Raw genomic sequence first — 27,365 nt, 5'->3', positions numbered from 1 at the left:
TTCTCCTGCCTCAGCCTCCTGAGTACCTGGGATTACAGGCACGCACCACCATGCCCAGCTAATTTTTTGTATTTTTAGTAGAGACGGGGTTTCACCACGTTGACCAGGATGGTCTCGATCTCTTGACCTTGTGATCCGCCCGCCTCGGCCTCCCAAAGTGCTGGGATCACAGGCATGAGCCACCGCGCCCGGCCCAAGACAAAAGTTTTAATTGGCTCATGGTTCTGTAGGCCGTACCGGAAGCATGGCTGGGGAGGCCTCAGGAAACTTAACAATCGTAGAAGGGAAAAAAGATGAATATTACATGGCCAGAGGATGAGGAAAAGAGAGTGGGGAGGTGCTACACACTTTTAGACAACCAGATCTCATGAGAACTCTTAACACCAAAATAGCACCAAAGGGGGAAATCTGCCTCCATGATTCAATCACCTCTCACCAGGCCCCACCTCCAATACTGAGGATTATAATTTTACGTGAGATTTGGGTAGAGACACAAATCCAAACCATATAATATTGGATTTGGTAAGATGGAGGTTATTGCAATGATGAAATTTAGGAAAACCCTAGACAAACTTGCTTGAGGTGTGAACATAAAGTGAGGGAGTGAAAATAGGTTATGGAGACAGTGCTTTCTAAAAAATTTAGTGGAGAGGGAAGAGAGGAATGGGAAGGAGGTTAGAAGGGAAATGTAGGATCACCAGATGATTTTGATTTATGTTTTGTTTTTTAACCTTGAAGATTGAGAGAATATTTCTGTAGTGATAGAAATTAATATAGAATAAGAAAAAATAATGGTACAGGTGAGCAAAGAAAATAAGACAGAAGCAAAGATCCAGACCTGTACTAGAATGTGATTTATAGGACAAGTGTTTAGATTAAGTTTGGTTTTTTTACTTGTTTTTGATAAAAGGAAGGATAATTCTTCCAAGGTAATGAGAAGGAAAAGGAAAATAAATGTTTACTCAATAATGTTCATTAAAACAATGCTTACTTATTTAAATTATTCTGAAGGAATAATGGCTATCTTCAAGGCTATATTTCAATGTGGAAAGAGTTATACATTTCACCAACATAAAAAAATACAATTATTTAATGTATAAAATCATTCAGTAAAATAGAATGAAAGTTAAAGGGAGAGAATCTGATGCTTACCAACATGAGTAGGGCTTAAAGTAAGGCAGCAGGTGAGGAAATTAAGAAAGAAATCCTAAATGAAACATAGACACACAGAGGCAAAATTTGAATGCAAGATTCTTATTTGAAATTTGATGCGATAATACAATTCACTAATTGTGTGTGTGTGTGTGTGTGTGTGTATAAAATATATATATATATATAAACACACACATATATAAATTAAAATTTATATACTTATATACAATTAAAGCTAAAACTTTTGTGGGAATATTATAATATTAATAAAGGTGGATTTGAAAAATATACTTTAACTCCTGTATTTGTAGTTTACCATTTTGTGAGAACCAAAATAGGTGACATTTAGCATAAAAATCAATCTGTCAAACTTTTTAAAATCTTCAATTAATTAGTATTGAAGAAAAATTAGTCTGTGAAAATCTCAACTGATGCAAACCTAAGAAAAAAGACATATATAATATATTCTTGATCATCAAATTCCCATCCTTATTTATACTTTAGAGTTGTATCATTATTCTGATGGCTATAAATTCCTTAGTCAAAACTTACCTGCCTCCTGATTATTAGCTGTTATTCATATAAGAATTTTTTATACAACTATATTCATACAGATAGTTGCATCGAGAAAACAGGTATCCATTAAAATATCATAAATCATTAATGTCCATTATAAATTGGATTGAGTGAAATGAGTGATTACTGTAAAATGTTGGTAAGACAATGCTCAAGAATACATAATTTAGGAATTGAGGGTTTAGTTAATAAAATATTTTAACTTTGTAAAAAGTTTATTGAAAAACTGGGATTTAACTTTTAGGATAAGTAAATAATTTCATTTTTTTTGTTCCTATATTTGAATAAGTTCTAACAACTTTTTTTTTCACCATTATCACTGAACATTTATTATGTATCAGGCACTGTGCCAAATATTTTCTCTTTTACATTTCATTTGATCATTACAACATATGATGTGGTTACTTTTCTTTTCTCCATTTTACAAATTAGTATATACAGCATTCATAGACACTAATCAGTACCCTGAGAAGTTTTGAAGTAATGAGCACCAAAGTTGGGATTTGTAACTGGGTTATGAGAAGATAGCGTTTTCCTGTATGAGAACACAAAATGCTGTGTGACTTCCATAAGAAATTAACACTATTATTTATTATACCATTATCATTCTCTTGATTGGTATTTTTCATGATTCATAAACACTAATATTTTTATTTTTTATAATCCAGAAGAATAAATTCAACCCTTTGAATTAGAGTTCATCTCTAGCCAAAAGTCAATCTGCCATTTTTAAAAAACCTGCTAAGATATAGGATGCACACACATACACAATTCTTCTGGTGGTCTACTCTAAAATTATGGATATGTTTGTAGATATAATTGAAGCAGCTTTCTCAAAACCTCTTCAAAATATCTAAGTGATAGCCATATCAAATGAACTACTTAATAATTAACTATTCTCAGTGAGTGAACCTTAAGTTGGAATTTTACATGTACATGTTTCCCAGTAAGTTTGAGATAATGCCTGTTATTTCCTTGCCTGGGCTTATATACATTTCTCCCAGAAATACTGAAGCACTGTGCAGTTACTTTTAAATCCCCTTTCTTATCAGACTTCATTAAATTAAATCCTGAATTTATTTAAATGAAAGAACCCAGGTGCAAAAAGACAAATACCTCATTATCTTAATTATATGTTAAACCTAAAATAGTTGAACTCAGAGAAATTGAGAGTAAAATGGTGGCTACCAGGGACAAGGGTCAGAGGTTGGGAAGATGTTGGTCAAAATGTACAAAATTTTAGTTACATGGGAGGTATAATTTCAAGAGCTCTATTATATAACATAATGACTAGAGATAATCTATATAGTATTTTCCTGAATATTGCTAAGAAAGTAGATTTTTGAATGTTCTCACCACATAAAATAACAAGTATATAAGGTAATTAATATATTAATTAGTTTGACTTAGTCATTTCACAATAAATAGATATTTCAAAACATCATAGTATACACAGTAATTATATAAAAATAAATACATAAGTTAAAAAAAAGTCTTTCTTATCACAGAGTTCATGAAATTAGATTCTAAACCTCGTACTACAGAAAGGCAACTTAAACCACACAATCCTCAGAGAGACAGAATATTATTTTTCAATAGGTCATTCTAGGTAAGAACGGTAAAGACAACTAAAAATGTACCTATTCAGCCAGATTTGACAAAATTCAGGGAACAAATATATTGCATTTTACAGATTAAATTATCTTAATAGAGTTTTAGTCTTGGAACTATTAAAGATGTGCAAATTAGAGACAAGGACTCTTTTTCATTTGACTATTTTTGCTTCCATCTTCATTATTTCATTAAATAATGAAAGTTTTATAAACTAACTCTAAGACCTAGTTATACTAGTTACTTTAGAAATTTATTTAAGAGATCTCAATTATTTAGAACTTAAACACTTAAACTCCTTGGTTACTTAAGTTTTCCTAATGTAAATTTTAAATTAAATATTCATCATACCTCCAAGTAAGACTTAGAATTAGAAATGAGAGATAAAAGCCAAATGATGCGAAAGGTTAAAGCCCTTCAAATAAATATCTGGTGCTAGAACTATGGTTTCTAGGTGGCCAGAGAGCAACAAATGTCTGCTTCAAGCTGTTTAATATCTTTGAAGCAACTCTCTATATTCATCTTAACTAATTCCTCTCATATTAGTACACCAAAACTGAATGTGCTGTCATTTTCTGTGTTTTTTAAAGCATCTTTAAATCATTGCACACTTTTTTTCTAACCGGAACTGCCCTTCCTTACTGTTGCCTATGTCACTCAAATGCAATCTTCATATTTTTTCTTATATAACAATTCAGACATGATCTTTCTATTTTCCCATTCTTCCCTTAATTGTAGCTATTCTTCCCTTAATTGTAGCTATTTTGTGTATATTCTATAGCTCTCTTAAAGTAAAATCTATGCCTTATTAACCATTATGGTTCTCTTTAGAATGAGAATAGTGCCTTGGGAATTATAAATCTAAAAATATGTTTTATAGAATGAGTGCAGTTTATAAAGTGTAAGAAAAATTTATTTATTAATTTTTTGATAAAATATTGTATACTGGTTACATTTTACGTTCTGTCTTTCAAATATAAGAATAAAATACATTCATAACACTGGTTATATATAATTCTATTATTTTTAATTGTCTGAATCAATATTCTTCATCATATGAGAAGAAATGAACTGAGTTACTTTTACATGTATTCTAACTTACAAGCAAATATGACACATAATGCACACTGAGCTACACTCTTCTGTAATATAAATGTGAAAAGGCCTTAATATGAAGGTGTGAGATGTCTCTATATATAGAACAAAGAGCATTAGACTTGGAGACAAGTCCATGAAATTCGCAGCCTTTGGAATCTCAATTTTATCAGTGTAACAGAAGTAATTATGTCTAAAGTGTAAACTTATTGTGATAATTATATCTCATGTTATTTTGGAAAGCATCTTTCACAGTACCTTGATATAATAGACATGTTGGGAACTTATATATCTAATTTCTTGTATGATCACTTTTCATGAAAAATATTGACAAAAGAACATTTTATGTCGTCTTTTCTTATTGTGTTTATTCTTTTCATTGGAATAATAATAACAAAGTACATTTGCATGGTCCTTTCCAGTTTTCAGTTGTCTTTTGTATGTAGTTATTCTTCCCAGCAGTCCACTTTCTGCTAGTAGCTATGTACATATTCATTGAGTTGGACAGGTCTGATGAGAATACATAACATTAGTTCACATAGGCAATTTGTTTGCTTTACAAATTTTCTTTATAAGTATAACAAGCACAATTGCACATCTTTGGTATTTGGAAAAAATCAAGTAAAATATACTAAAATTATGAGCATTGATTGGCCTGTTGAGTCAACCCATTTTCCATTATCACCAAGAAATCGTATCTCTATTCTTAATAACTTCACAAGCCTTTTCCTTTGTGTGTTCCCTGACTTTATTGCCTCTGTACAACCCATTATTTACATATAAGCAAAGTGATCTTTTGTAATACAAATGGTCAAGCTTGAAACCTTACCATATATTCTAGCACATTCATAATAAAACGTAGTTGATAAAGCTAACTCTTTGGCTCTACATGAATAACTCCTACAAGTATCACCAAACTCATCTCTAACCCTCCCCTCTCTGCCTATGTCTCAGAAACATTGACCTTCTTTCTGGAAAAAGGTCCCGTGGACTTCATATGGTTGACTCCTTTTTGTATTTTAGGGCCTAAAAAAATGTACTTGTATCAAAGAGGTCTTCATTGACCTAAAAAAGGTACCAGTCACTTCTATACTAAAATTTTCTTCAAGATACTTTTGGATATTTTCTTTCTTTGTTAATTTATAGGTTTACTGTTTCTGCATCCCTCTAAAACTATCATTCCTTGAAAAGAAGACCTTACATTATTTTTATTTTTATATCTTTAGCAAAATGGTGCATAGCACATAATAGGCACTCAATAAATATTTATTAAAGGAATCATCAAGAAATGCATGCCTCTCATTGAATATATTAGCTTGTTTTCTTAATTGAGCAATTATTCCAACTCATGCCATTCTGTGGGAATGTCATACTATCATTTTATGTCCCATTTTAGCCTCGGCCTTCTTGTTCCTTAAAACTTTGGAAATGAAAATTTTCTAAATATCAGGATAGACTTTTCCAGATTAAAGGGTCATGCAAAAGCATTATTCACAGTCATATTTGTGCCAGTTACACTGGCATCTCCCTGCTGCTCACAGCATCTGTTTCTTTCAGGGACTGTGCTCCTCAGCTTTTAGCATTCCTATCATTTGGTCTGTTATTTATTTAGAACATTGGTTTCAATTAGCCATTTGGATATTTTTTTAAATCTCAGTACTCATTATACTTTCTGTATCATCCATTCTGCATGGATCCTGCTCTTGGCTCTTTATATAGAACCTCTGGTCTGATGTATTTAATTTTTCATCCGTTTCAAATGTGCATTCTAGTGCAGAAGCTCTGTTATAGTGATTTTCAAACTTGTTCATCTTTTGGATGATCTTGTGGGGGGAAAGAGCCAGTAAATCTACTTCATTTATTCCCAAATACAACCCTGTCACATATTTTTTGTTATGGTAGCATACTCCACCATCATCAACTCCCTACACACACACACACACACACACACACACACGTGCACACACACACAGAGGCACATACACAAACACACACACACAGCCACAGAAAAACTACTCATTGACAGTGAAGTGATTTGTTTTAAATTTAAATAAGATTTATATAATATTCCCTCTCCATTGCTGACTTAGCATAAATATAAGTAAATAAAACCCAAACTTACTACAAAAGCCTACAAATTGTAATTCCCTAATACTTATCATTCTGTCACTGCCTTCTTAGACATACCATGCTGTTTTCTTACTTAGATCCTTTACATTTGCTCTTCATTCTGAGGGGAAAGTTATGCCCTCAAATCTTCCCATGAGGGACTTTTTCCCCCCATATTTCAAAAGTGAACAAAGATATCCCCTTCTTTGAGATGATAGGCCAGTGTGAACTAGGATAATCTCAGCAACCCAGACATTCACAATCACTGCCTTCTATTTATGCCTTCATGTACTAACATTTTTGAAATCACTGTGCTTACTTTTTAATGTTTTTCTTTCCTGTCTCTTTCCTTCATGTAATCATTTTGTCACCCAGAGGAATTCCTATAATAAATCAAAGAATACACTAGAATAACCAAACACTTAAAAGTAGAAGGAAGGAAAGAAGACAGGCAAAAATAGAGGAAGGGAGGAAGGGGAGGGAGAAACAGAGCAAGCAAGTAAGCAAGAAAGAAAGAGAAAAGAAGGAAGGATTGAAGACATTATATTAAAATAAATGTATTATATAATTCAATTAAGTTTTTTATTCTTTTAGTTTTATAGAGCTAAAATGAACCTTAAACATTTTCTAGTCCAGTGATTCCTTTCTGGGATTTCCTGGAAGAATAATAGTGACCCACTATTTTCATTATTGTAAAAATGCTTAATTAAAATTTACTCATTACAGAACCTCACCTGTTAAATGAAATATCAATTTTTTTACTTAACACTAATTAACACTGATTATTCTTTCTCATGTGATATACAGCTCATCTAAGAAGTGGTGTTAAAATGATTGTAAATAATCACACTTTGCAAAAAACCAAAAGTACCTATGTACTCATATTATACATAACTTTAATTACTAAACATCACCTCACTGGGTTGACTCAAGGAAATATATGATATTTATGCATATAAATTTAGAACCACATAATAATATTTTTTGTGTCTTATATTTTGTTTTCTATACAACACACTTCTGTTTATTTTATTGACTTACTGACTGGTATATTACTTTTTATTGTAATTTTGGTTCCAAGGCACACCATATTGAGTTTCATTTTAATTAAATTTTAGAATTTACCCACCTGTATCTAAAGCATTTATTCTAGTTTCTATCAGGAAAGCAAGAACCACACAGATTCAGTGATATTTAATAGCAAAATCCATCTTTTTGAAAGATGAATGTATTTTGGGGAGCATATTTACAATATAATCCCAAATCAAATGCATACTCTCTGACCATTTTTGCAGATATACTCTATAGTTGACCACATAGCATGCCTGGGGGTTCTGAGAATTCCTAATGTCCCACTAGATTCTTCCCAACCTTCTAGCTTGTGATTGAAATTCTATAACATGAGTTTCATCCTCTTATGAAAGACCTACATTGGTCTTCCAATTAAATATGTTTTACCCGTAATATATATTTTTAATTCAGCAAACAGTTCTACCTATCATTTGGAAAATAAATGAAAGAAGATAAAGTAGGTCCTCATAAGTATGGAATTGGAAAATAGATGGGGTAAATGAATACAGACAGATACTTTTTAGGGGTTAAAACTTCTGTTTTTCAATTTTTCCTTAGCAATGACTCCAGGTAATCACATTTAGGAATAACAAAAATTTGACTTTTTAATTTCAAGTTTTTGTAATGTTTTCCCTCCATGGGAAGAAAATTTATCTTATCATAATACTGCAGTATTTTCCTTTTAAGAAACACATTTGTTCTCAGAAGGGAAGAGAGAAATGCAGTGCTAACTTCAGTGAGTGGAATTGGAGGACTGTGTCTGTTGGCATTGTTAGAAAGTCCACATGGCTTCTTGTGGTTTGTATCATAATCTGCCATACCATATTCTCATAATATATCCTCTATTTGTATTTCCAGGCTATGTTTTTGTGATTTTCCTGCTTGCAATTTATGCTTTACCCGTACTAAGTCGTCTTTAATTCCTAGAAATTAACAAAATCTGTCTTGTGTCATAGTGTTTACAACACAGAACTCTGTCAGGGCTATTTTTTTTTCTTTTCACCTTGGAAATTCCTATTCATTGTTTTGGTTTTGGTTTAAACATAGCTTTCTTCAGAAAGCCTCTCTTCATTAATTTGGCCCCCAAGACCAGATTAGTGCTTCTATTATATACCCCTATAAAATTCTGGCATTTAACTCATTGTATCACTTAACCATGGCTTGTGAAAGCCAAGCCATGTCTTAGAGGCTTAAAACAGAAGGCGTCATTATTTCTCACAACTCTGTGGTTCTCAAGATGCTCTTTTGCTCACACATGTAGTTACAGTCAGCTGGACAGTTGACTGTGATTGAAGGTCCAATATGACATAACACAATATTGTAAATTGGGACACTTCAGTTTTACTCTTTGTGCCATTTGTCTTCTGGTAGCCAGAAATACTTCCTTATGGGCCTGTATTAGTCTGTTCTCATGCTGCTAATAAAGACATGACTGAGTCATGTATATAGGAAAGAGGTTTAATTGACTCACATTTTCACATGGCTGGGGAGACCTCACAATCATGGTGGAAGGCGATTGAGGAGGGTAGAAAAAAAAATTCACATAGTATATGGCAGCAGGCAAGTGCCTGTGCAGGGGATCTCCCATTTATAAAACTATCAGATCTCATGAGTCTTATTTACTACCACAAGAACAGTATGGGGAAAACTTCCCCCATGATTCAATTATCTCCATCTGGCACTGCCCTAGACCTGTGGGGATTATTCTATTTCAGAGTGAGATTTGGGTGGGGACACCGTGAAACCATATCAGTGGCAGTTTGAGGAAAGCATTCCATGAGATCCAAGGTGGAAACTACAAAGTACCTTGAAAGAGAAGCTCCAGAAGTCACACACTATCCCTTTTGCTGCACTCTGTTGGTCATAGCAAGTCAGTAGGACAGCCCTATCCAAGTGGGTGGAAAATACACTCCACCTCTTAGTAGAGTCACACCTACTCTACTTGATAAAGAGGTAACTCTTTATCAAGGGTCACAACACATTTAATCTAACACAGCACCGTAGTACCAACATAGTCTGTTGTTTTTAATTGTTTATCTCTTTGTTCACATTATCTCCTGTGTTCCCCATTGCATTCTATCATTTAACAATAGCTAGCAAAAGATAGAAACTTGATATATAATATTCATTGAATGAAATACAATATTGATGCAATTGTTAAAAAATTTATTTCTGTGACATGGGTTTTAAATAATTAAATTTTCTCAAAATATAATATTATCTTGGCTAACAATAAGTATTGTTTCATAGAAACATAGGACATAAGAGACTGTGGAACATAGTATAGAGAAATAAAGTGAAATGAGTGAACTGCATAGGAAGTATTATGTCACTAAGATTAAGAAAAAAATCTATGGAATCTGACAGACCGAATAAAACTGCCATGTGTCAGCTCTTTTTCTTAAATAACCCTTTCATTTTATCATGGTTTCAGGTCAAAAGTCACTGTGTTTCACCGTCTGCTCTTATATTAATCTGTTCATTCTTTTTCCTCTCCCATTTAAATGTAATATTTCTTAGGAAACACAGTGTCTATACTGTTCACCTCTGGATCATCCAGCCTCTGGCATAGATTAAACACTCAACAAATTCTTGTTGCATAAAAACCTGGATGAATGAATAAATGACCTAAGACAATAAATATTTGTTGAGTGAATACATGAATGAATGATTTAAATCACGTTATTATCCTCAGCTGTACAAGTTTTCATAGTATCTGCTGCCCACAATTGTTATAATGATTAAATGTAAAATATTTATCGTGGAATATGCATTAAATAAGTGATCAATAATTGTTAGGCTGTGATTATTAGGAACAGTGGGGAATAGTTGGCTAAGGACTAATGGATGCCTGAGACTCTGGTGCAAATGTCCTCATCATAAAGCATCCACTCTCCATGAACAATAAAATTGATGTGTGACTGGGAAAAAAAGATGACTTCCAAGAAATTTTCTGAAGATTGGAGAAGACCTTGTTGGTAAAAGTTAGGAACCAGAAACCTGCAAAAGCTTTGTTTATGCCCAAAGGTGGCAAAACTGATACATATTAGCAACGTGGTGAGAAGCCTCAAGTATGATAATAGGAGTCTTCTAACTATTGAGCAGCAGATACTTTGCAAAGATGAGTGAAATTAGATTGCTAAGAACTTTTTATAATAGAAGTACTCAAATTTTTAAAGGACAAAATGGAACATAGAGGTATCAAACTTCACCCTGAATCTAAATTATTAAAAAAAAAAAGCTATTGAGATATGTTGTACATTTTTAATGTATTTACACATTAAACACATATGAAATTTAACCTATAGATGTGGATAGGCAAGATGTGTTACTTTGTTCTCTTAAATTCAAATACATTTGAGAGCCTCCAGCATATTTGACAGGAAGAACATTCTCTAGGTCATTGTGGGATGAGGGTAGAAAAAGCATTTGGCACCTTCTTACCTCAATTTACTTAAGAATCCAGTAGGTCTTTGTAGTGACTGGATGGTGGGGAGAAAGACATTTAGTCATCATTGTTCAAACCCATATTTTCTATGAAGGCAGATGACCTTCTTCTTTCCATGGTAAGCCTGAGTGAAGAAATCTTAGCCAAAAGTGAGAATACAGATTCCTAGACCCTTCTATCTTCCTTAGAGATGATGTATACATCATCTTCATTGCTTCTCCCCAAACTCCAACAGCTACCCATTATTGCCCTTCTCTTCATTTGATGTACTTGCATGAAAGAACCTAGACTCTCAGGAAACAAAAACTAGGGAGGAAATATAGAGAAAATTTCTTTTTTAACTCTTCAGAGAAATTCTGCCATACAGCAAGGGAGTTGCAGGAGGAACCTGGAAGCAACCAAGCCTCTGTTTAGGAAGGAGGTGATGGAAAAGAACTACAGTGAAAACAAAACATAAATAAATAGCATGACTCCGACACCAGTGTTTACATGCTGTACTGTGTTGGAGAGGCTACATAAAGGCAGTAACTTCCCAGGAGTTAGGATCATTGTTTTGAGATTGTGCAATTTGGGTCCATTTCCTAGCTTTGCCAGTTACTAAATATGTTACTCAGTGTATGTTTTGAAGCAGCTCTGAACTTTACTATTATTAGCTCATAGGGTACTTTTGAGGATTTAATGAATAAAGACTATGTCTGGCAAATACTAAGTGATCAATAAATGTCTATTGCTTTTCACATTTTAAAAATATTTCTGATATCTAGTCATTTAAAGTAAACATTGGAATGTCAAATACATTTATAGTATCTTAATCATCTCTAATCATGAATCTGGAGAGATACAAAGATATCTTCTCACAGATGAGTAAAGCAAGTTTTCATTATCTTTATAAAGGTTAAAAATATACTACAGGAAAATGGTTGAATATTCATCTTCATATCTGTAATTGGAATATATAAAAATTATCTGGGTAGATATAAAACTTAGATATTTAAAACTACACTGATGGTTAAATTTTTTTGCTTTAATTAATATTGTCATCAAAAATTCAATCCAAATAAAATGCATATGATTTTGATCAAATAAAACACTCTTCAAACGTCTTTTCAGAATTCAGATATTTCTTTATATACATGATATCTCTCCACATAGATATAGATATATACATATATAGACATAGACATATAGTGTCATATTTGAGAGAGAGAAGATGAGATAGACTCATAGAAGCTATCTATATCTGCCCAATTATCTCTCTATCCATTGAGAAAATTGAATTTTCTACTTTCCATTTTCTATTTTCTATCACCTGAATAAAGACTAATGAGTCAAAAAGTATTGCTACTCAATATTGTGAGGTTAGATAACTATTCACATTTTGTTGCCACTTACAGTGTCTATAAACAATTCAAGGAGGAATAATAAGTTCTTGCTGGAAATATCTTTCATTCAAGTTTCTATGGATTGAATCATTATCCAGAAAGCTGACTTTTTTGTATGTAAAACTATGGATTTAATTCTCAATATGCATTTTTCCTTAAATATAGAACATATATTTTTATAATGAATATAGGACTAGAGTATTTGATGGTTTTAATACTAAAATGGTTATGGGGCTTAAATATATTTGGAATAAAAGAACTTAGAACACTATATTCAATGTGACTTCTTTCAGTTTCTCATTTAATGAAAATATGCTTGCATGAATTTTACCTAGATGTCCTTGTGATGTAATCATGCCCATTCTCTGTGATTCCAAATGTTTTCACAGGATCAGTCGAATAATACTTTCATAGAAAGGATCAATATTTGTTACTAGTTTTTACTTACTTGATATGTAGAAAACTTTCAGAATTTGTAAGTCTAAATATCAAGGTAGGTTTTTCAGATAATATCCAGGAGGCCCACCTGAATTTTAATTTCAGACAAAAAAAAATGAAACACTTTTTTCCAAAATGTGTCCTGAGTATTGTACAGGATATAGTTATACTAAAAACAAACCACACAATAAAACAATTGTTGTTTATGTGACATTTACATTTAACCTAGTGGTCTATATATTTATTTGCCAAATCTAGAAACTCAATTGCAAAATGCTCATAGTCATGTGGTTGAAGCAGTTAAATGTTTGTCTTCCTTGTAGTCCAGCAGTCCCCAACATTTTTGGCACCAGAGATCAGTTTTGTGGAAGACAGTTTTTCCATAAACCAGGGGATAGGAATGGTTTCTTGATGATTCAAGCACATTACATTTGCTGTGCACTCTATTATTATTGTATTGTAAGATATAATAAAATAATTATACAACTCACCATAATATAGAAGCAGTGGGAGCCCTCAGCTTGTTTTTCTGCAACTAGTTGGTCCCATATGGGGTTGATGGGAGACAGTGACAGATCATCAGGCATTAGATTCTCATAAGGAGCGTGCAACCTAGGCCTCTTGCATGAGCAGTTCATGCTCCTTTGAGAATCTAATGTCACCGCTGATCTGACAGGCAGTTGGTACCAGTCTGTGACCTGGGGGTTGGTGACCTCTGCCGTAGTCCATGTAGCTCTTTAATACCTTGTCCACATTATAGCAAGAACATTCTTTCTAAAATGCCAATCTTGTTATCAATCTCATGCTTTATGTCCTTCAGTGATGCCTCATTTTCTCAAGTTAAGTTGAAGTGTTTTGGCTCTTCAAGTCTTGATGCCTACTATTTCTCTTTTGTCATTCCTAGCATGACAAATAATTTGCAGTTTTCCGAGTATGTCTTGCCTTTTCCTCTACCGCATTTTTTTCTAAGCTGCTACCTCTGGATAAAATGTTATTTTATCTCTCATGTATCAGGGAAAGTCTGCTTATCCTTTAAGATCAATGCCAGTGTCTTTTCAACTAGAAAGTCTTCCTGGTTTGTGTAAGCAAATCTCAAGTCTTCCCCAGCTGTGTTTTCCTAGTTATCTGAATATCCTTGATTAAACATATCATATTGATCTGGTTATTTTTTAAATAGGTATTACACTCTTTACTTGAAAGACATGGATGGAGACTATCTATCTATCTATCTATCTATCTATCTATCTATCTACCATCTACCATAATTTGTCATGTATCTAAAGTATAAGAGTCATTTAATTTGTGTTTGTGAATTAGCAAGGATGAAGTATAGAGAAGAGGGAATGTCATATACTTTAAAGTTAGGATGTTTAGAATACTATTGAAACATAGAGAAAGAGGAAAAATATCCATTCTACTTGGTGTAGAAAGGGTAGGGTATTAGAAAGATTCACTTATAACATTTGCATTTTTTGCAGTGAATACAAGATAGGGTTTGTTTTGTCAATAGGTACAAAGACGTAAAGCAAAATTATTTTGCTGAATCTCTTCCTTCATGTTTCACCATTTTATTTCTCTCTTTCCAAGTATATTTTGTCTAAATTTTATGGACTTTCTAATTAACCAACAAACTTATCTGTCTCTCCTCCAGGGAAGATTTAAGTGAAGGAAGCTCTAATTAACCTTCTGATTTATATCACCCTGAAGATTAAACTTTCTACTCATAGAGTAGAAAGAGTCAAAGACAGTTGGCCAGACGTTATAACATTTAAATATATTATTTCTGAGGTCCTTATTGGTCAGATCTCTACATTTTATGGCTAATTTTTAACATCATCTGTTGCCTTAATAAAACTAAAGAAACAAAGCACACTTGAAGGCAAATGTAAATAATGTAAACTTGGTGTTCATAGCTTTGTTTATTGTTGGTATTAAAAGACAGTTTTTGTTTTTTTATTTGTTTTTTACTTATAGTCTTCAAATGAAAGGTATTTGTGTAAAGGAAATTAGCATAATAATCACAAGAAGAAATATATTTATGTCTAAATATGGACAAATATAAATATCCCAAATATATAATTATATGTAATACCCCATATATAATATTAATATAATATATTGGCCTTTTAGGTTAATGATAGCTTTTGATGATAGACTCTATATGTTCTTACCATTTCTGAAGATTTTTTTTCCCTCTAATGTGCTATTTTTTCTAAGCCAAAATTGGTATTTATTTTCAGGAAAATAACTCCTGCTACTAATTACTTTGCTGCTATAGTATAAAAAATGCTCTACAGAATGTATGTTGCAGGAAAGTTAAGACTTTTTTTAGCCAATGTTTTGTATTAGGCTGCTTTACTTGAACATATTTATGGTGCTTCTCACCAGTTGCTCAGCAATCCTTCCACAATAAACACCATAATAGTCTCTCTTCCAGAATGTAAGCCCTTCCTAGCCACCCACTTTCTTTTCACCAGACCTGTTAATAATGAACCCCATTCTCCCAGTTATAAAACAATCTTAGGGATCAGATAGCAACTTATGATAAATTTCTCAATAAAAATCACAAAATGGTCTCATGACAAGCTTCACACTTCTCCCCAAAACACATTATCTCTAAAATTTCCCCAAGTATTTTTTGTAAGGAGAGAAAACTTAATAATAAACTAATAAAGTGGAATAGTTAAACAATTACTCTAGTATGGTTCTCTTTCAACCAAAAAGTTGTCTGTTCTGAGAGAATAATTTTGGTAGGAAATACTTAATTCTTAAGAACGTCTTTTAACACAATTGAGGCACAAGGAGAAAGATGTGGGTAGTGAGGATATTTTCTTCGTTCTCATTAAATCATATCACATGTATAAAACCAAACATGTATATTTTATGCATTAAAGAAAAGAACATCTACAATTAATGAAAAATGATGACACTTCCATAGGCCCCACACTTGAAAGCCAGCCAGTGTTGGAAGAAAGCAAAGGATAAACAGGGGTATATTCAGGTAGTGAAGGGAGGAGTGACCAAGGTATATGAGGAGTAGGTTAGGATAAAGACACTTCTTATTTTTTCTTTCAATCATTGTTGGTAAAAAAAAAAAGTAACCCCACCCTCAGATTTTCTTTACTTTTCTCCTTTCTCTTTCAGAATGGACAAATACTATCATTATAAAATACTAGTTTTGTGTTTTTTGAGAGAATATTGAGCGATAGAAGAAACAGGGGAAATGATACTCTCATTTGAGAAAACATAAATGAAGAAGTAATTTATTTGTGTCAGATGTTTCTTCCTCTTTTTCATACCTCTATTCTAGCACATGAAATATAAAATAAAAGCATATTATAAATGCATTTTTCATTATTCGAGTGTATTTGAAGATATCCAATTCCTTACTTATGTTTATATCCTGAAAAATAAATTTTATCAACAATAAATATTAATTAAATAAAAAAAAAACTTTTATATTATTCAGAAAAAAAGTAAGACATTTAGACATTTTTACTAATTTATTCTCTCCTCACATATTTATCAAATATTCATATGGAAGTAGGGGATAAACCTGTATAAGATATACTCTCTGCTTTCAAATGATATTAATAAGGCAAGGATTGTCAGAGAAAACAAAGCTATGAAAATGAGGCGCTCCTGACATGACATCTTGAAATAAAATATTCTTCCATGAGAACTGCCAGCTGTTCCACAAGATTTTATGTGGAAATAAATGAAACAAGTGTGTGTGAAATTTCATTTGTTTGTTTGGGGGAATCCCAGAATGACAAATGCTTCTCCTCTAGTTATGACATGACAGCTGTCGCAACAAATAGATCTAAAAATTCAGAATTTTGGTTGATGGTTATACAAAAATGTAGAAGAGCATCCTATTTTTTTCTCTTTCTGTTGTGAAATGTAACAATAATGCCATGAGTCGTCTTTTAAACCTAGATCTTCAAAGTTTATTGTCAGTTTTGTGACTTTATAAGACTATTAGTTACATAAAAAGGCTTCAGTTTGTATTGTGTGAAATTTATTTCTGCAAGTGGTGTGTGTTTTTTTGGATTTGCATTTCAAAATTTAAAAATGACACCTATGATGCACCGCTACACTTCAGAGAAACTTCTAAAATGCATAAAAAATTAAAGTGATACTACTCTGAAATTTAGTTCTACAAATTTGTCTTTATCAACTGGGTGAAGCAAGAAATGATCTTTTGAGAGAGAGATACTATCTTCAAGATTCTTAAACTCTCCATTAAAAATAGTTGTTCCCTAGCACACTCTTATTATATTTTTTGTACTAAGAAATGAGTTGTCTATCTTTCAGCTTCTTAGGACAAAACTGCGATACAACATTCATAGATTTATGTGTGTGTATTGTTTTGTCATGGTTGACCAAAACTGTAGTCTCCTTAAGGCTTTCTAAAAGTTTCCATATTTCATTTTAAAAAGTATTTATGGTTGTTTAACATGTATGTTTATTAAAATTTGAAGCAATTCATAATTTGAGATCCTTATCTTGCATATAAAGTATGTGAAATCATATATAATTTGTTAACATTTGTTTTACAGTCATTAATTTAGTCACAATGTGATTTTAATAGATGTACCACTACATTTACTGACAAATTTTCCTATCATCAGTTTCAGATTGAATTGCAAATATTTTATTTGTTCATTCATTTTGCGTATTATATTATCAAGGCCACTTGTACCCGATAAATAACAACAAATCCAAATGTAAAATTTAATACTGGTTTCCTACTTAAAGCTTATAAACTTGAATAAAATATATAACATAAAAATAAACATATATCAGTACGTTAGTAAATTTAGAACGGTGATATGTTTTTAAATTCAATTATATTTTCAATTAGTATTTACCTATTTATTCTTAATTTTAGAACATCTGTTACATGAATTGCTGAATTTTTTCTTACATTACTAAGATGAATTTCTTTTTACTTTAACCTCAGAAATCAGGGCACAAGTGTTAGTCAATTTTGCATTGTCATTTCATAGTTTAATTGCTGCAGTGTTTTTCTTAGATGTGCATCTTATAATCAAAGCTACATTGTATTATTGAGTAATATATTTCAAGATTTTAATCTTATGAAGTTTCAACATAAAGCATTTTAATTTGAAATCAGAATTTATACCAATATAGACATATATTTTTTTTAAAGTATAAACTAATTGTTTTCCAGGATTCACTCAAAATTTACATAGTCAGAAAGATAATTTCGTACTTAATAACAATTAATCAAAGGCAAAACATTTCTATTTCTCCTACAGTTTTAAGGCCTACTTTCAGTTTATCCATCTCTTTTCTAACTTGCATATTCATAGTATGCAGCCATCTACCAGTTTAAACTATTGTATACAAGGGTATCCACATTTTAAAATATTGATACCAGGCCGGGCGTGGTGGCTCACGCCTGTAATCCCAGCACTTTGGGAGGCCAAGGCGGGCGGATCACGAGGTCAAGAGCTCGAGACCATCCTGGCCAGCACGGTGAAACCCCGTCTCTACTAAAAATACAAAAAAATTAGCCAGGCTTGGTGGCAAGCGCCTGTGGTCCCAGCTACTCGGGAGGGTGAGGCGGAAGAATCGCTTGAACCTAGAAGGCAGAGGTTGCAGTGTGCAGAGATTGCGCCACTGCACTCCAGCCTGGTGACAGCAAGACTCCGTCTCAAAAATAAATAAATAAATAAATAAAAATTGATACAAATAATTTTTAAATTGCAGAATATTTTAGTTATTTTTCCAACTAGCATACGCTTAGTGAAAACTGTAAATTTTAAAAAATGTAACAAATCAGGGCTTTGTTTCACTTCACACCCTCATATTCAATTAGTTTGCAAGTATCCTTATTTATCGGCATGTTTTCCTATAAGTTTGACAGAAGTCATATTAAAGAAAAGAAGAAAAACAAATAACAAACATTAAATTACATGTGCTAGTGACTATCCAAATTATGGCTTCAATAGAATTAGTCATAGTATTTAGACTTTATATGGTGTTTTTTGTGTATATGTATTATACACAAATATTAACTATTAGTATAAATTAACCATTAGTATAAATGTTTCCCAATTTATACTAAAAGTTAATTTTCAACCACTTCCAAATTAAATATAGTTTTTATTTTTTAGTTTTAATGTTAAACATTTATGACATTTTATTTTATTACATATCATAATGTCACAAAATTATTATTATTTTGTTAAACTTCCATTCAAATGTTTTATATGAAACATTAATATTAAAGGAAGGAACATAATATATTAATCTAATTTACATAACAATGTGCTAAACATAATTACCTAAAAACTTCTTTGAATATGCAGTTATTTTTACATGTTCTTATATATTTAGGGTCATCCATGCATATCTCTAACAATATATTCTGTTCTTTATTTTGGTAATGAGCTACAGAATAATTGCAAAGCAGCTTAGCATAAAATTTTAAAACTATCTATAGGATAAAAAATTTAAAATGAAGTTCAAATTCTATTATGAGGTATTATTTGGTACATATTTCGTTAAAATTTAAAAACTTTCAAAACTTAAGTTTTGAATACACATAAAATTTAAAATTTAATATTGTAACATTATTATTAAATAACATTTTCAACTTACATGTGTAACATGTGATTTTCCATTATCATAATTTCAAAGATGACATATAGTTATGACTTATAGAAGCATGTTCATATATGTAAATCATTTTTATTTTATTTTTGTTAGTTTAGGAATGTTTTGTTTAGTAAAATTATTAAAATTAAATTTCAAATAAGTTTTTATATAATGAACACTTTATTTTTAAATTTTCCTCAACTAACTTAATGACAGGATAATCTAATTGTGATAAGCTATACCATATATATCATTTGATAGAAAATGAAGACTGAGTTTTCTGAATGTACATTTTCTTCCTTTGAGTTTTATATCTTGTAATATATACATTTAACTGTGCTATCAGACATGCTTACGTAATTGTGCAGTATACTTTTTTTTTCAAAAATGAAAGAAAAATATTGTTTTAAGATTAGATAGCTATGTGTATATTTAATATTGAATTATTACTATACATAATTCTAGGGGTTTTTCCAGCCTTGGCAATTACTTAATAAAAAGGTTGTGTATGCAAAAATTTTGAGTATTTTTAAACTGTTAGGTTGTGAATTTTGACAATTTAAAAATCTGTGTTTCATACACTGCCAATTTAAAATATTACCAATATCATTATTTCAAATTTTTATGTTAAAATAAAATGGTAAATACAATATATGACATAGTTGTATGTTAATTGATGACTTTATTACCTTAAAGAGGAAATTAGTGTTATTTCTTTATAGTTACGGTATATGTATCAAACATATCTAACTAAATTTAGATGCTTTTATACTTTCTGTCAGCATGAGATATTTCTACTTTTAATTCTACAGAACTTTGAATATTCTAAGTAAATATATTTTACACTAACAGAGTAAACTTCTGCTTCAGAACTAATAACACAAATTTTGAAGTAATTATTACATAATGCAACTAAATCTTCAGATTCCACACTTTTTCAAAGTGATGTTTTTGAAAGTTAAAACCAAAATTTTATGTATTCCCTGCTTTGAAATTACTCTTCATTCATGTCACTATTTAAAATGCACTTTTGTGTGGTAAAAATTATAATCATTCCATTTGTGAATTATGTCTTTTTATTGCTAATATGATTTTAGTCCTATTAAATTCATTCTTTCATTTAATCTTTCTACTGATGAATGTTTCTTGAGCACCTACTATGTGCCAGGCAATGTTCTAGGAGCTAGAGATTCAGCAGTGAACAAACTATGCAAAAATTTTAGCCTTCAGGGAGCTTGCATTTCAGTATGGAAAGAATATGAATACAATATATAAGTAAAATATAAGTATGGGTTAGTAAAATATCTAGTTGGAATACCTATCTGGTTAGGTTATGATTATTAAAGAAATTGTGGGATTTATGCTTTATTTCAACCTTAAACACTGTCCTTCATTCATGTTAAGGGAATGGTACTGAATCATCACCACCGTTGGTGGGAAGTACAGCTCTTATGCTAAAGATTTTAAGATTGGGACTGCTAGAAAATCCTGTTTCTAAAAATTATAGTTAGACCAGTTTTAACTCCAAAATTTGGTCTGGAACTGTGTTTTTCCCCTGAGGTCTTCAAGAAAATGAGTGTTTGAAAATGAGTCCAAGAAATTGGTCAGCAGGTCCTTAATGACTAGTTAGAAAAGCAGCCTAAGCCCCCTAAGCCTGTTTATAAGGATTATCTCAGATTTATTGACTCAAATTCATGAGATTATTTGAGATTAATTTTAATAACTCTGATGGAATATGATAATTTAATCAACCTCTTTGTAGAAGGTAGGCATGCTCAGATATGTGACAATATATAAATGTCATTATTTCTCATAAATATAGCTTATAATTACCAACATAGGTTTATTGTTGGTAGTTTATTTCATTAAAACTAAACCTGAAACTAAACCTGGAAATTAGGATGAGGTTATAAAAATATTAAAGTATTTGTTTTTTCTATGGCCTCATATTCCTCTGAAAAATAAAAGGCTCAAACTCTATAGGAGAACAATATGGATCAGGTTATATAGAAAAGAGCACATGAGCTCATTATGATGTATATACGAAACTGTATATCCCAAATGTACAGTTTACCATGAGCTCAATTACTGTATTTTAGTATTGCAAGCATAATTATTGTTTAACCATGTGATTAAAAAGTTATTTTCAAATATTAGCTGACTAAATACTGCAATATGATTTATATAGCCCATGTGAACTTAGTAGATTCTGATCTATGAAACAGATTATTCACAGAACAACTTGGATTAAATATTCAGTAGAAGCTTTCTGATTCATGTTTAAAAACATATTAAAATATTTAAAAGAATCTGAGAATTGTGATACTTCATTTGTTTTTGGCTCCTTTAAAATACAAAACAGTTTAACACTTCTGAATTTCTACATCAAATTCAGATATGACGACTCAATCTGGAGGAATTGGGGGCAGAAATCGGCCTTTTTCTTGGCCTGTGAGAGAGGGGCTCCAGGTTTAACTTCCTTTCATCCTTTTTGAATTTAAAGCAAAAAGTAGAATTATTAGTCCTACTAATCACCTGCCTACAGCACAAGAAGAAAAAAAACGGAAGAGTATTCTCAAACCATATCGATATTGCTTTTTTTCTCTTTCAGAATGGTTATAATATCCCTATGCATTTTTATCTAAAATATCTAATTAAACATTGCCAACAGAATTTTGAAATGTTGAGAAGATAAGTATACGAAAACATATACCACTCATTGGCTTTAAAAAATATTCAGAAGTTTTCCAACCAGGATCTGACTATGATTCCTAATTAGTAGCTGCAGCTCCAAAATTCAGTAATTTGTTTTTGTTGTTAAGGATTTTAGCTGTCAAGATCTTTTTAAATATATCCCCATTCAATTTCATGCTTCTATTATTAGGTTACTTTTTTTCATTATACAAGTGTTATGAACTACCAAGGGCAACCTTTAAAAAAATTGAAGTAAAATGAAAAGCAAACCTTAATTTGATACTTTGAATACATACTTTTAAATTATTAAAAAATCTTTAATTAGAATAAAATATGGTAGAATTATACAAACACATGTGCACACATACACACTATGAAATGCCTATGAATGAGATACTTAGAAATTCCCAACCAATAATTAAAACTAGTGTTGTGTGAATTAACGTTCCATGCTATATACTAATAGTTAATTTTCAACTGCTCCCAAATTAAATAATTTGCTTAATTTTAATTAGTTCAGAATTGGCAAAATTATACTTAAAAACAGTAAAAAGTATTAACTAAGTTTTAAAAACCCAATAAATTCTAAGGTACTTAGAGAGCTCATAACAATGATGTTAAGAAAGACATTTTCATACAGTGATTATTTTAATGTTTCATTTTTTCCATCATTTATTTTAATTTTGGCTTTGATTTTAAATTCTCTTTTCTTTACTTGCTTGTCTTAAAATAGAAAAATTTGGTATTTTTCCCAGAAATTATGAAGAGATATGGCAGACTATTCAAGGCATACTTTTGAGAAAAGTGTGGTTACATAGTTACCCATTTCATCAGAACCTGACACTTGCCAGGCATTTGTTGCTAAAATTCACTGTAGACTTTTTTAAAAGATTGATTCAGGGCCACATAAAGGATTTACTTTTTCACCTGCTCCTCTCAATATATTACAGTTAAAATGTGATGCATTATGTGTGTATATCTATCCATAGGATGATTGAAACAAACCTACAGACCTAGTGTGCTTCACAATTTACTGGCGTGTTTGTGTTTTGCTTCTTCATGTTGATTATCCTTAAGGTAATAGAAGAGAATATGATTGATGAAACTTATCAGAAAAAATAAAATTTAAAAGAAAAAGTTAGCATCTAGTGCTACTGTGTCCCACAGGTTCTTCTACATTGACCCACACTACCTCCACTGGTGAGTTAGAGGAGCATAACAGGACTACCACTGGTGCTATTGCTGTTGCTAGCACACCTGCAGATGTTACTGTATCCAGTGTTACAGCTGTCACCATCCATAGACTTTCCGAGGAACAGCGAGTGCAAGTTACGAGTCTCAGAAATTCAGGTCTGGACCCCAACACGTCCAAGGACGGGCTCTCTCCTCATCAAGCAGATACACAAAGTACCAGGAGAAGACCAAGACATGCTGAACAGATAGAAAGAACTAAAGAGCTTGCAGTTGTTACTCATAGAGGTATTGGATGTTATTTTACTTGTGCCCATTTAGTTATAGCCAAAGCTATATTTTGGTAATGATTCTAATTAGAGAATGAGCTGAAAGAGAGCCAAGATATAGGAAACAAAAAAGTTCAAAGTAGATGAAAGATATGGATAGTAACAGCCCAAACTGGAATAATTTGAAAGCATAGAAATTGAAATTAAAAAAGAAGTCAAAGTGCAATGCAAATGTTGGAGGGGGAGGGGGTAAAAGTAGAACAAAAGTAATTCATAAACAGCACCGTAAAAACAAGTACCAAATACCTGTTGTTTATTCCATCCCAGTTATGATGATGCTCACGAAACAGGAAAATAAAGTAGCCAGTTTTTATTAATCAGTGCATATATTTACACGTAGATAATTTATCCCATGTAGTAATTTGCAGTGTTTGCATGATATTTTTATGTTATGCAAATGTTAGTATTTGAAATATATACAGTTTGGGAAATACAGAAACTCTATATCTTGTGATTGTTTTACATAGCTTATTCTTTGCCTGACCCATATGATTGCATTTAAAGATTTCTCATTTTGAAAAGGTAACAGTTATATTGATATTATGGTCCAAAATTTAAGTATTCTTTAAATTTTTAATTTATTTTTAGAGAAAAAGCCACATCATACATTGGTAATTTTCTACTCAATTAATATAAACCTACCTTTTACGAAATAAAGAAGTCTAGAAAACACATTTTTCTCTTTCTTGGTGGCAAGTGTCATAGAGAAGTGTAGGGAAAAATTTCAAATAGTGTAAAAGAATAAAAGGTGTTCATTTATATCAATATATGCACCAGTAAGAACATTAATTAACTGAACATATTTCAAATATAAAATATCTACTCCATTTCTAAGACATCAAATATTTTCCCTAAACTGGCTATGGTTTTTGTAGGGTGTTTAGGCATGGTTTATACACACTATAATTTAAGTAATGGAAAACCATTCAATACTTAGAGCACATGAAGGACAGAAATCAAGACCTCTTTACATATATTAATAAAAAATCATACAAAAATATCTCAGAAGTTTGTTTCCATTAGAATTTGTACTGAAAGTACTTACATTGATTCTCTTTAATGAGGCACATTCTAAAATAAATTTTTAACCTGTGATAGTCTTTTCTAAAAGATTAAATCAGTATCACCTTGATTCTCTATTCACTTTCCTCTTATGAATATTACCATTCATAAGAATATAGGGATTGTGTTAAAATTTGTGATTTGCTCAATGAAGTAAACAGTTATTTTCTTATTACCAGAAAATTTAAATAGGTAAAATTATATTAAAATATTAAAATCACAATTTATTTAGTTTTATTCTCTTTGGAAAATTGCATGAGCTAATATTGGTAGACTACATGAAAATTATTTTATTACCCACCATAGAGAAGGAAGATAATTTCTGACATAAATTTATTGTAAAACCAACTAATAATACAATTTCTGCTTTAGCCAAAGTTTTCCATCAAATGGTGTGAGAAACTTTGTGGCTATAAATTAAAATTTTACATAAACTTGGAACAATAATGCAGATTGAAAATAGAAAAGGTAATAGTCAACAATTAAATTGATTTTAAGATGGATCCATATAAAATTTTTAAGTTTATTCAAGTACATTTTAATTAAGCAACCAATGTATGTCCCTGGTAGATTCCAAATCACTGCTCAAACTTTCTCCATTGTTATCATAAGCTCCCAGTGCTGTTTGAGAGATTGATATCTGTTTTACCTTTTCCCATATTCTTTACAAAATGGTTGTTTTGAATTTAGTATGCATTCAGTGGTACAATGTACCTTGGAAATGTATTCCTCATTTTTTAAAAAATTAGTTGAAAAACATTATATGGAAAACATTTTTTAATGTTGTATTCATCATTATTGATGATGATTAAAATTGTTATACTTTTATCAACTTTCTATTTTATTTCATATTGGTTCTTCTGTTTCTTCTTCAATAACTTACTACTATTTCAGTGATTTTGGTTTGCTGCTTATCTATTATACTCTAGACACAATCTCTTAATATTATGGGCAAAAATATTTGTCAATGTTAAGAGTAGTGGAAACCTATTATTCTATCTATTGCTTAGTGTTTTTAAAAGTTCTCAAAATATAGCTATACTCTTAGCTATGAAACTATCTTCTAAGACTTGATTACTTCTTCTAAATTTGGATCTTCTAAGATCCAAATTTCTAAATTGGGAATGGCTGACATCAAACCAGTATTATATTTAAAATAATAATTTTGGCTCAGCCACAATGCCTAAAGTGCTTACTCAGTACCAGATTCTGTTCTGGAGGAACTTAAGATAAATAATGCATGTTCCCTTCCTGCAGAACATTGCAATAGAGTTGAGGACATAGAGAAACCCATTCTGGTGGTACAAGGTAGATTTTGTAAAATGAATGTTGATCAAAGTGCTAAAGAAATAATACTGTGTATGCAGAGAGTGAGTCTTTTAAGTTACTTTCTCAATGAGTTGATAACTCAAAACCAATTGCTTAATTTTTTTAGATATTTCAGAAAAAAAGCTGACTAATCTCTGATACACAATGTACTAAAAATGAACTTTTATGAATAAAAATCCAGTTGTATAACTCTATTCTTTTAAAGCTTTCAGTGATTTCTCAATACCCTTAAGAATAAAGCAGAGACTTGATCATGACCCACAGGAAACTGCATGATCTGGCTTTTTTCCGTGTTTCCAAATTCATCTCATATAACTCTCACAGTCACTCTATTATTTTGCCAAACACAAATTATTTTAATTAGTCAAACATCATATTTTTTTTCTCCATTAAGCTACTCTGAGAAGCTAGTCCTTGTTCCTTTTAACCAGATAATTCTAATTTCCTTTCCAACACTTAGCTTAAATTGTTACCTCTAGGAAGGCTACGTAGTCCTTATAACTTGCCATTGCAGCTTGCATTTGTAATCACCAGGCCTATAACTTTTCCTGTAAAATTTAAGCTCTCTGAGGATAAGGAGTGGGTGTGTCTTATTCATACTGCATTTTCAATCCTTAGTACAGTTTCTGACTGATAGATATTTTTAAAAAATAGTTGTCAAGCTAAGAACAAGTGTTTACAATTTCACTTGCTAGAAAGTTCACTTAAATTACTTAAAGGCTTGAAATTACCTTCTTCAATATAATGAACCTCTACGTATTTCAGTGTTAAAGATAACTACATTTTGTCACAGTTATAATAGCAGTGTTTTTAAAATAAAGGCAACACATTTTCATTAATCCATAATAATATCTTGCTTTTATTGTATTACTAGTTCAAAATTCACAAAATGGAACTGGATATAAAGGTCTTTCTTATAGCCCTTGAACAATTATAAACTCAAAATAATTTTATAATTAACCATTAGAAAAACTGTAAAATCAAAAATGTCCTATGAAGAAATATTCTAATGGATATTACTTTACTGAAATTAATTACAGTATAAAACATAAGTATAAGAGATTGCTATGGCATAGGTCCATTTGATGTCTGCAAGTTCATGCTGTTTTGCGCTATGTAATAATATTTTTAATTTTTAAATTCACATTGCAGTTAAACTTTTAGTTTTATAGGGTCTTTTGATCATTAATGGTTCCCAATTTATCTATTTTCATAACTTGAGGCATGTATTAATAATTGACATCAATA

The 27,365-nt window shown here is 31.2% G+C and overlaps 1 protein-coding gene across 6 annotated transcripts in view; it reads left to right on the top strand.

The window, feature by feature from the left end:
- CSMD3 (CUB and Sushi multiple domains 3) overlaps positions 1-27,365 on the top strand; it is a 1,251,170-nt gene that overhangs the window by 425,934 nt on the left and 797,871 nt on the right. For 3 of the 6 annotated variants that reach the window (XM_017498748.2, XM_017498749.2, XM_037727953.1), the window contains exon 7: positions 23,374-23,685. The exons of the other annotated variants lie outside the window; for them this stretch is intronic. In XM_017498748.2, coding sequence (XP_017354237.1) covers positions 23,374-23,685 — 312 coding nt within the window. The remainder of the gene's footprint in view (positions 1-23,373; positions 23,686-27,365) is intronic. 6 annotated transcript variants of the gene reach the window in all.

This window comes from Cebus imitator, unplaced genomic scaffold, assembly GCF_001604975.1.
Source record: "Cebus imitator isolate Cc_AM_T3 unplaced genomic scaffold, Cebus_imitator-1.0 Scaffold250, whole genome shotgun sequence".
Classification (NCBI taxonomy): Eukaryota; Metazoa; Chordata; class Mammalia; order Primates; family Cebidae; genus Cebus; species Cebus imitator.
Note: the sequence above shows the minus strand (reverse complement) of the source record. Positions and strands in the feature narration are given on the sequence as shown.